Source organism: Lupinus angustifolius, chromosome LG18 (genome assembly GCF_001865875.1).
Source record: "Lupinus angustifolius cultivar Tanjil chromosome LG18, LupAngTanjil_v1.0, whole genome shotgun sequence".
In the NCBI taxonomy this organism is placed as follows: domain Eukaryota; kingdom Viridiplantae; phylum Streptophyta; class Magnoliopsida; order Fabales; family Fabaceae; genus Lupinus; species Lupinus angustifolius.
Window position 1 is genome coordinate 12,757,563 of NC_032026.1, and position 12,216 is coordinate 12,769,778.

At 33.3% G+C, this 12,216-nt stretch overlaps 2 protein-coding genes across 5 annotated transcripts; one reads left to right on the forward strand and one right to left on the reverse strand.

Moving 5' to 3' along the window:
• Positions 1,357-7,918, forward strand: LOC109333353 (kinesin-like protein KIN-14R). 4 transcript variants are annotated; one of them, XM_019568807.1, is made up of 21 exons: positions 1,358-1,691; positions 2,009-2,310; positions 2,414-2,585; positions 2,678-2,748; positions 2,841-3,024; positions 3,302-3,411; positions 3,509-3,608; positions 3,727-3,813; positions 3,910-4,086; positions 4,216-4,489; positions 4,620-4,781; positions 4,885-5,100; positions 5,182-5,219; positions 5,333-5,496; positions 5,588-5,839; positions 5,968-6,033; positions 6,246-6,320; positions 6,428-6,463; positions 6,722-6,760; positions 6,944-7,012; positions 7,310-7,918. In XM_019568807.1, the coding sequence occupies exons 1-21, from the start codon at positions 1,526-1,528 to the stop codon at positions 7,772-7,774; spliced, it is 3,225 nt and encodes a 1,074-aa protein (XP_019424352.1). In that variant the 5' UTR covers positions 1,358-1,525; the 3' UTR covers positions 7,775-7,918. The 4 variants fall into 4 exon arrangements, with proteins under 4 accessions (XP_019424354.1, XP_019424352.1, XP_019424351.1 ...); XM_019568806.1 differs by having other exon boundaries at positions 6,428-6,496; positions 6,692-6,760; positions 7,310-7,917; XM_019568809.1 differs by lacking the exon at positions 6,944-7,012 and having other exon boundaries at positions 1,357-1,691; positions 6,428-6,496; positions 6,692-6,760.
• On the reverse strand, positions 9,933-12,210 carry LOC109332282 (kinesin-like protein KIN-14R). The gene is made up of 7 exons (XM_019567218.1): positions 12,008-12,210; positions 11,814-11,879; positions 11,527-11,601; positions 11,351-11,419; positions 11,087-11,155; positions 10,835-10,903; positions 9,933-10,537 (listed from the first exon to the last, which is right to left on the reverse strand). The coding sequence occupies exons 1-7, from the start codon at positions 12,092-12,094 to the stop codon at positions 10,073-10,075; spliced, it is 900 nt and encodes a 299-aa protein (XP_019422763.1). The 5' UTR covers positions 12,095-12,210; the 3' UTR covers positions 9,933-10,072.

Sequence of the window (12,216 nt, forward strand, 5' to 3'; positions counted from 1 at the left end):
CAATGTATATCCATTAAATTAAAAAATAGGAATGCATGAAATATATTGCATTGGTCACAATGTATGCAATTGAGTAAAGAGTATGTGAATATTTGACATTTAAAACATCCAGACTACATGTTACAAACAATATTTGACAGATATAGTAGTACCTGTCAACACGTTAGAAAATAAAATTAAGTGAAGATATCAAGACTCTATTCTTGATGAACACAATTGTATATGCATCATTTCTTTAAGATTGAACAATTACCTCAAACGAATATGTATTTAAGTGCAAATTACAAATATATAATACAACTTAACATGTAGAATACACATTACAAACAATAGGAAAGCGAGTTGACAGATACGGTAGTTCCTGTCAACACGCTAGTATATATAAAGTTAATTCTATAGTTTTACATTTATTATATAAATCAAGTTTGAGTCAAGTTCGAGGTGGATATCATGAGACACAAACCAAACATTTCAAATTGAAGAAAACCTGAATTCATACTCAATCGAAACATATTTTCTTTATTAAATTCAGTTTTACTCCCTAAAAATGTGGGAATAAGTATATTTTGCTAGCTTGGAAAATTCATTTGTATATAATACTTTTTGGTTTTCTTCAATTATTATTTGATTTGATACCATTATTAAAAGTTGGTTCATACTCCCTTTTATGATTATTGTCTTTTCCACCATGGTTTGTCTTTTGGACCTCTATCTGTTTTGAACATTTTTTTAAGTAGTTATCAAATATTTTATTTTTATATATTTTTTACGATTATTGTAAGATTGAAATTATTGTTATATATTGAGAATGACAATTATATATTGGAAGTAGGTTAATTCATTATATATATGATAATGAATAAATCTTATATTTATAGTGCTACTTTTAGTTACAATAGTTTTCAAAAATTGAATGGTGAAGTTTTATAGAGGAAGAACTTAAAGAAAGAAAAAAAAAGAAATCTTCATTTTAAGATATAATTATATTACATACTCGAGTAACATTGACCAACTCCTTACCAATTTTAATTATTTCAGCATAAACAAATTAAAGGGATTTAATTAATTAAATATTATACCAATAATAATAAGTCAAGAAGAAACAAATATATTAAAATAAACAAATAAATAAATGTAGTGCATCATAAATAAAAAGTGAAAAGAAATCTGTAATAAAACTTATTATAGTAAAAAAATCTAAAAATTACTCAAATGATAGATATTTTTTGATATTGGCTAGATAATTACACTAAAATTATTTATTTCTTCTACAAAATTCAATTCGTAAATTGACATAATTGTTTTTTTAAAATTAAAGGTGTAAAGGTAAAAGGAAATTAAAGGCAAATGTTTAATGCTCATTTAATTCAAAACTTCCAACGGTCACGAAATTCAAATCTGAACTCCCATCCCCATTTCATTCTACAGCAAAGTTGCTCCTGAAACTTTCTTTCCGTCACAAACAACATTTCTGTGTCTATCTCTCTCATAGTTCCTTCTCTGGTTTCAAGACTCAATCTTTAACATGGATCCGACTCACTCCAACGATTTTCAGCAATACCCACAAGCCCTAATCCCAGATTCCAATGACTCTGTAATGGAAGATTCCAACGATTCGTTGATCGATTCTATGGTTTGTGATTCCAGTTCAAGGTTGATTCCACATGGCTTCACGAAATCTGACAACGCCGGTTAGAATCTTTGAAATTTCATGCTACCCATTTCCCCCTTTTTATTGTTTGATTAGGAGGTTCCGTTTCCCCCTATTTCTAAGCAAAAATGTTGTGTTTCTGGATTTTATTTTTCCAATTGAGTTTAAAAGAAATGGGTTTGATTTGATTTCACAGACTACAACAACGTCTTCTCCTTTTTGCAAATGTAATTGGGAGAGTAATTAGGGTTTTATAATTTTGGGGTAGGCTTAAGTAGTGAGTAACAGAAATTAGTAAGATTTAGAATCATGAAGTAATTTGGAGGATCACTTCTAATGTCATGTCTTATGAAGCAGATGCGGAGTATTTCATGTTTGTGAATGCGGGTGGTGAAGCTTTTAATGAAGCGGATGATGGAATAACTTTCCTGAATGACACCTTTTTTGATAGTGGGAATGTTTTCCGTACCGATGAGCAGATAGTAGGTGCTGGAGATTACCCGTTTATATATCAATCAGCTCGGTTGGGAAGTTTTTGTTATAGGATTGATAGTCTTCCTCCTGGAAACTATGTTGTTGATCTTCATTTTGTGGAGATCATTAATACAAATGGCCCAAAAGGAATGAGGGTATTCAATGTATACATCCAAGAAGAAAAAGTAAGCTTTGGCACAGAAACTGGTCATTTTTTCCTATGCATTTACATTTGACAAATTTATAGAATAAAAGCTTCAACTCCTTTTTATTGAAATAATATGGCAGGTTCTATCTGAATTAGATATCTTTGCGGTTGTTGGAGCCAACAAGCCACTACAGTTGATTGATTCAAGGGCGTGTGTGAAGGATGATGGGGTAATTCTCTTAAGATTTGAAAGTATAAATGGAAGCCCACTGGTCAGTGGGATTTGCATTAGGAAAGCAACAAAGGTGTCAGGTACTTTATTTCTGTCTATGGTGGCTGATTAATTTCTCATGGCATAGATGGTACTTAGCAACTTGCTGTCTCCTTTGTCATTCTTAAAACAGCTCCACACATGACAAGCGATTACATTAAATGTAACTACTGTGCTAAGGAGATTGAAATTCCTTCATCACAGGTTAGAGGTGCAACCTAGTTGGTAACTGGTAGTTTGAAGTGTCATAGACTCATAACATTTTACTTTCCCTGCTTTTCATTGTAATATTTCAGAAGAAAGTTATGCAGACGAAATCTACTGCAAAATATGAGAACAAGATTAAGGAGCTTACTATGCAGTGTGAGCTCAAGGCAAAAGAATGCTATGAGGCATGGATGTCATTAACTGCAACGAATGAGCAATTGGAAGCAACCCAAACAGAACTCGACAAAGTGACATTTAAGTCGCTAACTATTGGTATGTTCTGCATGGTTTTCCTTAAAAAGAGAGCACGGTAATTAGGTTTTGAAGAAAATTTTATTTCAAATCAGTTAACAAGATATATTGACAATTCTGACATGTATGTAGGAACTTAAAGATCTAATTATTTCATTTCCCTGCCTAGCTCTTGGTATTGATAAATATAATTCCGACAGATGTGTTTATATATCAATACTAGCACCTTATTAATTTGAAATGTTTTTGGTTCTAGGTTAAATCACCCCTAATTATTCTATTGTCAACTTTGTTGCAGATCAAACTTTGGAGAAACAAGCTGAAAACCTGAGGAGTATTTCCAGTAGGTATGAGCTTGATAAGAAGAAATGGGCAGATGCAATTAGCAGTTTGCAGGAAAAAGTAAAGGTAAGATTCAAGAAGGGGGTATTTTTTTAAAGCCTTTTTTGTTTAAAAAAAATAAAAATTACAATCCAAGAGTTGCTGCTCCTTATTTGTTTTGCAGTTGATGAAGAGTGACTGTCGTCAACTGTCCTTTGAAGCACATGAATGTGTTGATTCAATCCCCGAATTAAATAAGATGGTTTTTGCAGTTCAGGAATTGGGTATGCTTGAGTTGCATTATTCAATCTCCATTTTGCTTAATGAAGAGTTGAGTTGCACTTAAAGTTTGGGCTTTGAAATGGTACGAATCATCTTAAGGGACTAAAATTTCCTTTGCAGTTAAGCAGTGTGAAGATCTCAAAGTGAAGTACAATGAAGAGATGACACAAAGAAAGAAGCTCTTCAATGAAGTTCAAGAGGCTAAAGGTATGTTCTGTTGTTTGCTTAATGTTAGCTGACTTTGATCCAATTTGAGGAGAATTATAAATTAAAGGCACTAATCTGCTTCTTTATGAATATTAGGGAACATTAGGGTTTTCTGCCGCTGTCGTCCATTGAATAAGGTTGAAATCTCAGCTAGGTGTTCAACAGTTGTCGATTTTGATGCAGCAAAGGATGGATGCCTAGGAATTTTGTCAAATGGCTCCACTAAAAAATCATTCAGATTTGACAGAGTTTATACACCAAAAGATGATCAAGGTATATATGTGTAATGTGATGCAATAATCGTTAATGACCATCATTGGTTTTTTATATTTAGTGCATGTTTCATATTATTAACACAATTGTAAGTTTTCTAAACGACAGTTTTTGCTTTGTTTTTAACAGTTGATGTTTTTGCTGATGCCTCGCCAATGGCAATCTCTGTGTTAGATGGCTACAATGTTTGCATCTTTGCCTACGGGCAAACAGGAACAGGTAAGACATTTACCATGGAGGGAACAGACCAGAACAGAGGAGTAAACTACAGGACTCTTGAGCTCTTGTTTAAAATTAGCAAGGAAAGGAGTGAAACATTTGCATATGACATATCTGTTAGTGTGCTTGAGGTTTATAATGAACAAATCAGAGACCTATTGGCTACAGGACCAACATCAAAAAGGTAATTTCAATTATGTTTGTCACCGATTTGTTCATGAGACATTGTGACATATTAAAGCTTTCTCAAGCATGCTCATATGCGCAGTAGCACTTGGTCTAAGCAGAATGATTTCTCTTGAATTGGTTATCAGGTTGGAGATAAAACAAGGCTCTGAAGGATCTCATCACGTTCCTGGTGTTGTAGAGGCCAAGGTTGATAACGTTAGTGAAGTGTGGAATGTACTGCAGGCTGGAAGTAATGCTAGAGCAGTTGGAAGTAATAACATCAATGAGCATAGCAGTCGATCTCACTGGTACCTCTTGCATTCTCTTCCCATTCATTATTAAGAGAAGCTTTCTACATCATGAAGTTTTATTTTTCTATGATTTTTAATGATTGCTTGTTTCCCTTTTCAGCATGCTTTGTATAATGGTAAGGGCTAAAAATTTGATGAATGGCGAGTGCACCAAGAGCAAGCTTTGGCTTGTTGATTTGGCAGGCAGCGAGAGACTTGCAAGGACTGATGTACAAGGGGAGCGGCTTAAGGAAGCCCAAAATATCAATAGATCTCTATCAGCTCTTGGGGATGTGATATCAGCTTTAGCAGCCAAAAGTAGTCACATTCCATATAGGTATATCTGTCCTTCTTTACCTTTAACCCGCAATAATATGTAACACAATTTTCAATGATGCTATTTTCTTTCGGATTTCAGGAACTCGAAATTGACACATTTACTTCAAGACTCATTAGGTATGTCTGTTTAGTTAGATTTTCTTTCTGCTTGTTGATTTGAGAAGATGTCACTTCTGAAGGCATGTATGGATATAACTTATATCATGTTCATGTTTTTTGTTACACTGCAGGGGGTGACTCCAAAACTTTGATGTTTGTACAAATCAGCCCATCGGACCAGGACGTAGGTGAGACTCTGAGCTCACTTAATTTTGCAACAAGAGTGAGGGGTGTTGAATTAGGCCCTGTTAAGAAGCAAATCGACATGAGTGAACTTCAAAAGCTGAAAGCAATGGTAGGCTGGTGATTACATCCAAATGTAATTTCTATATCATCATGTTCTACATAAGTATTTATGTTTTCTTCCTTTTTACCTGTTTGCATAGCTTGAAAAAGCACGGAGTGAGTGCAGAATTAAAGATGAATCTATACGTAAACTAGAAGAAAATTTGCAAAGCACGGAGAGTAAGGCCAAAGGCAAGGATAATATTCACAAAAATCTACATGAAAAGATTAAAGAACTTGAAGGCCAGATTGAATTGAAGGCAGCCATGCAGAATCAGTCAGAGAAACAAGTTTCTCAATTATCCGACAAATTAAAAGGAAAAGAAGAAACCTGCAGTACTCTCCAACAAAAGGTTTCTTTCTATTTAAAATGCTACTTGATTTGTGGCTCATCTGTTGTATATTCGCTGTTAGTAACAATTCTTGTTTAGATTGGGGCCTTAGACATTCATGTCTAACTAGACACTTGCTTTTAATGAAGGTGAAAGAGCTAGAGAAAAAGCTGAAAGAACAAATCCAGTCAGAAACAGCAAGTTATCAACAGAAGGTTTGTCTGTTACTTTGGAAAACTGCTTCCTCCTCTTTCTTCAATTCCTTTTCCTGGCTGCACCGTAGCAAGTTAGCATGAACATGCATTATCATATAGATGAATACATAGAAGATTTACCAGAGAGAAGATTACCTACCCTTCTTTGTTTGAATGATCAATCAATTAATGTTGTCAAAAGATAAGTTGAATGAATTCTTCTACATAAACAGGTTTTGGAGCTAGAAAAGAAGCTGAAAGATGAGTTGCAACGGTCAGAGTCCCAGACTGCCATTTTAAAAGATAAGGTTGACAATAACTACAGTTTTCTGTATAGTAAAATGTTCCACGTCTTTTAATGAATGGATATAACCGATACCTCTCTTTTTTACGTTCATTGTTTCATATTCTTCAGCTGAAGGAGCTTGAGAGAAAATTGAAGGAGCAGGATCAGAGTTCAGAGTTGTCTTTTTATTGCCAACAGGTACATCTTAAAGAAGAAATTGTATTCTATTGCATATTATTGATCAGTTACGTCGATCAGAGTCTCAATCTGCCATTCTACAAGAAAAGATTTTACTAATTTCTAGAGTTGGCGTCATAAGAAGATATCCTACCTCTTTTGGTAAATGGATATTATAAATGACTTCTCTTATGTTCATTGTTTCATATTCTTCAGGTCAAGGAACTTGAGACAAAACTGAAGGAGCAGGATCAGAGTTCAGAGTTGTCCTTGCTTCGCCAACATGTACTTCTCCAAGAAATTCTTTTTTTATCTATTGATTAGTTAAAAGGGCCAGAATCCCAATTTGCCATTCTAACTTATTTCTATGGATCAAAGAGTTGGTTGGCTGTATAAGATGTCCTATGTCTTTTGGTAAATGGACATAATAAATGACTTCTATTCCGTTCATTGTTTCATATTCTTCAGGTCAAGGAGCTTGAGAGAAAACTAGAGGAGCAAGAGCAGAGCTCAGAGTTATCCTTGCTTCGCCAACAGGTACTTCTACAAGAAGAAATCTCTTTCTATTGCATACTATTTTTTGTTAAGAAAAATAGTAGCTTTAATGTGCCTTAAATTTAATTGAGTAATAAATATTAGTGTTTAATTTCAATAATTTATTATCAGAACTTGACCTCTTTGCATAAGAAGTATATAACAATGACAACCAAGCCTTAATTTAATCCCTCTAGTTGAGGTCGGTTACATGAATCGAAATACTATATCATAGATCAACTTCATATGGTTGAGTGAGTATGTTTTATCTTATTCCATGTGACAATGTAATGATGGCAGGTGAAGGAACTAGAGGACAGGTACAGAGAACGAGAGCAACAGTGGCAACAAACTCATTGTCTCGTTGAAGCAGCAAAGGCCACACCTGACATAGGTAAAGGCTGCAAAACAAGTGAGGAATGTCCAAGTGAGATTGATCCTCATATTTTAAAGAGTTCAAACTCAACAAACCGCCAGATAAATCAAGGTTCTACTTTGTTCAAAGGGAATGATTCTGCTCATCAGATAAAAAGCAAAAGGGTGTTTAGAAGCAATGACATAGAGAACAATTATGGCATGCCATCTTTACACAATAGAAAAGTCATAAGGAAATCTGATCCACCTATGGCAGGAAGGGGTGTGAGGCCAACAACAAGGTCAGTCACTACTACTCAACCTCCATTGTCTCACAAGAGAGCTAGCACAAGCAGAGATGTTCAGGGAATTAAAGAGAGGGACAGTAAGAAGAAAATTTGGAATAGATAGTAGATGGATGAGAAGTTGTAATAACCTCCATTACTTTTGTAACAATTTGATCAAATGGAAAGTTGTGTATTTGTTCATTTTCTTATATAAATTTCATTCTCTTATGATTATTAAATGAGTTTTTAGAAATACTAGTCCAATCATTTGTATTTGTGCATTATCATGTATAAAAATATTATCTAGTGATGAAATGATTTAATTTAGATATATTTTCAGTATAATTTTGTTTTTACATTATCATTTAATCCTGTAATATTAATTACTATTAGAACTGTCTGACACTCAACCACATCAAAAAGTCATGTAGACATTTTTAGAAATTAGAAAATGATTTAATATGTATTCAGTGTAAGTGTTTGTTAGTAATACAAATTAATTATAGATAATTTATTGATAATATAAAAAACTTTATACTAATAGTGTATAGAAAATATATATGTTGGTCATGAGCTTCTTGCAGCAGTAAGTTATAAACTGACCCTTTCCCACACACTAGAGTTTTTCTCTCCAACTATATCACGTTATTCACGCTGCTTCTTGTTCTTCATTTTCATAAGTTTCTTTTTCCTTTTCCCTGATTCTCTCTTTCTCTTACCGTGACTCATGTGCCATATAACCCACATAATTACAAAAAGAACTGACCTTATTGTTTACTTGGACAAAAATGAATGAGTACTTCATGAAGAAAAAGTGGTCAATCGTATATCATATATATGTCATATAGAGAATAATCTTTAGAAATACTGAAAAGTGGTGTTTTTGTGTGAAAAAATTACAAAAAGAGCTAAGCTTATTGTTCTTATTGTTACCCAACCTCCTAACCCATTTTCTTATATTGTCACCGACCAACAACCCCAAGTAGAAGAAGGGCATTGCTCCAATTTTACAATTAGAAAAGAGAGAAGCCTTAAACTCACATTTATCCCAAATAATACATCTTGTAATAAGTATTATGTGTGTCTTACACTATTAAATCAACTTCTTATTCTACGATCATAAAACAATATGATCAAATGTTAATTGATTTTGTTTTACATGAGTGTAGTTTGCATGCATCTTTAGTTATGATGTGTGTGAGGGATAAAGGAGTGAAGAGCATATGATAATATATATATATATATATATATATATATATATATATATATATATATATATATATATATATATATATATATATATATATATATATATATTATCATATGCTCTTCACTCCTTTATCCCTCACACACATCATAACTAAAGATGCATGCAAACTACACTCATGTAAAACAAAATCAATTAACATTTGATCATATTGTTTTATGATCGTAGAATAAGAAGTTGATTTAATAGTGTAAGACACACATAATACTTATTACAAGATGTATTATTTGGGATAAATGTGAGTTTAAGGCTTCTCTCTTTTCTAATTGTAAAATTGGAGCAATGCCCTTCTTCTACTTGGGGTTGTTGGTCGGTGACAATATAAGAAAATGGGTTAGGAGGTTGGGTAACAATAAGAACAATAAGCTTAGCTCTTTTTGTAATTTTTTCACACAAAAACACCACTTTTCAGTATTTCTAAAGATTATTCTCTATATGACATATATATGATATACGATTGACCACTTTTTCTTCATGAAGTACTCATTCATTTTTGTCCAAGTAAACAATAAGGTCAGTTCTTTTTGTAATTATGTGGGTTATATGGCACATGAGTCACGGTAAGAGAAAGAGAGAATCAGGGAAAAGGAAAAAGAAACTTATGAAAATGAAGAACAAGAAGCAGCGTGAATAACGTGATATAGTTGGAGAGAAAAACTCTAGTGTGTGGGAAAGGGTCAGTTTATAACTTACTGCTGCAAGAAGCTCATGACCAACATATATATTTTCTATACACTATTAGTATAAAGTTTTTTATATTATCAATAAATTATCTATAATTAATTTGTATTACTAACAAACACTTACACTGAATACATATTAAATCATTTTCTAATTTCTAAAAATGTCTACATGACTTTTTGATGTGGTTGAGTGTCAGACAGTTCTAATAGTAATTAATATTACAGGATTAAATGATAATGTAAAAACAAAATTATACTGAAAATATATCTAAATTAAATCATTTCATCACTAGATAATATTTTTATACATGATAATGCACAAATACAAATGATTGGACTAGTATTTCTAAAAACTCATTTAATAATCATAAGAGAATGAAATTTATATAAGAAAATGAACAAATACACAACTTTCCATTTGATCAAATTGTTACAAAAGTAATGGAGGTTATTACAACTTCTCATCCATCTACTATCTATTCCAAATTTTCTTCTTACTGTCCCTCTCTTTAATTCCCTGAACATCTCTGCTTGTGCTAGCTCTCTTGTGAGACAATGGAGGTTGAGTAGTAGTGACTGACCTTGTTGTTGGCCTCACACCCCTTCCTGCCATAGGTGGATCAGATTTCCTTATGACTTTTCTATTGTGTAAAGATGGCATGCCATAATTGTTCTCTATGTCATTGCTTCTAAACACCCTTTTGCTTTTTATCTGATGAGCAGAATCATTCCCTTTGAACAAAGTAGAACCTTGATTTATCTGGCGGTTTGTTGAGTTTGAACTCTTTAAAATATGAGGATCAATCTCACTTGGACATTCCTCACTTGTTTTGCAGCCTTTACCTATGTCAGGTGTGGCCTTTGCTGCTTCAACGAGACAATGAGTTTGTTGCCACTGTTGCTCTCGTTCTCTGTACCTGTCCTCTAGTTCCTTCACCTGCCATCATTACATTGTCACATGGAATAAGATAAAACATACTCACTCAACCATATGAAGTTGATCTATGATATAGTATTTCGATTCATGTAACCGACCTCAACTAGAGGGATTAAATTAAGGCTTGGTTGTCATTGTTATATACTTCTTATGCAAAGAGGTCAAGTTCTGATAATAAATTATTGAAATTAAACACTAATATTTATTACTCAATTAAATTTAAGGCACATTAAAGCTACTATTTTTCTTAACAAAAAATAGTATGCAATAGAAAGAGATTTCTTCTTGTAGAAGTACCTGTTGGCGAAGCAAGGATAACTCTGAGCTCTGCTCTTGCTCCTCTAGTTTTCTCTCAAGCTCCTTGACCTGAAGAATATGAAACAATGAACGGAATAGAAGTCATTTATTATGTCCATTTACCAAAAGACATAGGACATCTTATACAGCCAACCAACTCTTTGATCCATAGAAATAAGTTAGAATGGCAAATTGGGATTCTGGCCCTTTTAACTAATCAATAGATAAAAAAAGAATTTCTTGGAGAAGTACATGTTGGCGAAGCAAGGACAACTCTGAACTCTGATCCTGCTCCTTCAGTTTTGTCTCAAGTTCCTTGACCTGAAGAATATGAAACAATGAACATAAGAGAAGTCATTTATAATATCCATTTACCAAAAGAGGTAGGATATCTTCTTATGACGCCAACTCTAGAAATTAGTAAAATCTTTTCTTGTAGAATGGCAGATTGAGACTCTGATCGACGTAACTGATCAATAATATGCAATAGAATACAATTTCTTCTTTAAGATGTACCTGTTGGCAATAAAAAGACAACTCTGAACTCTGATCCTGCTCCTTCAATTTTCTCTCAAGCTCCTTCAGCTGAAGAATATGAAACAATGAACGTAAAAAAGAGAGGTATCGGTTATATCCATTCATTAAAAGACGTGGAACATTTTACTATACAGAAAACTGTAGTTATTGTCAACCTTATCTTTTAAAATGGCAGTCTGGGACTCTGACCGTTGCAACTCATCTTTCAGCTTCTTTTCTAGCTCCAAAACCTGTTTATGTAGAAGAATTCATTCAACTTATCTTTTGACAACATTAATTGATTGATCATTCAAACAAAGAAGGGTAGGTAATCTTCTCTCTGGTAAATCTTCTATGTATTCATCTATATGATAATGCATGTTCATGCTAACTTGCTACGGTGCAGCCAGGAAAAGGAATTGAAGAAAGAGGAGGAAGCAGTTTTCCAAAGTAACAGACAAACCTTCTGTTGATAACTTGCTGTTTCTGACTGGATTTGTTCTTTCAGCTTTTTCTCTAGCTCTTTCACCTTCATTAAAAGCAAGTGTCTAGTTAGACATGAATGTCTAAGGCCCCAATCTAAACAAGAATTGTTACTAACAGCGAATATACAACAGATGAGCCACAAATCAAGTAGCATTTTAAATAGAAAGAAACCTTTTGTTGGAGAGTACTGCAGGTTTCTTCTTTTCCTTTTAATTTGTCGGATAATTGAGAAACTTGTTTCTCTGACTGATTCTGCATGGCTGCCTTCAATTCAATCTGGCCTTCAAGTTCTTTAATCTTTTCATGTAGATTTTTGTGAATATTATCCTTGCCTTTGGCCTTACTCTCCGTGCTTTGCAAATTTTCTTCTAGTTTACGTA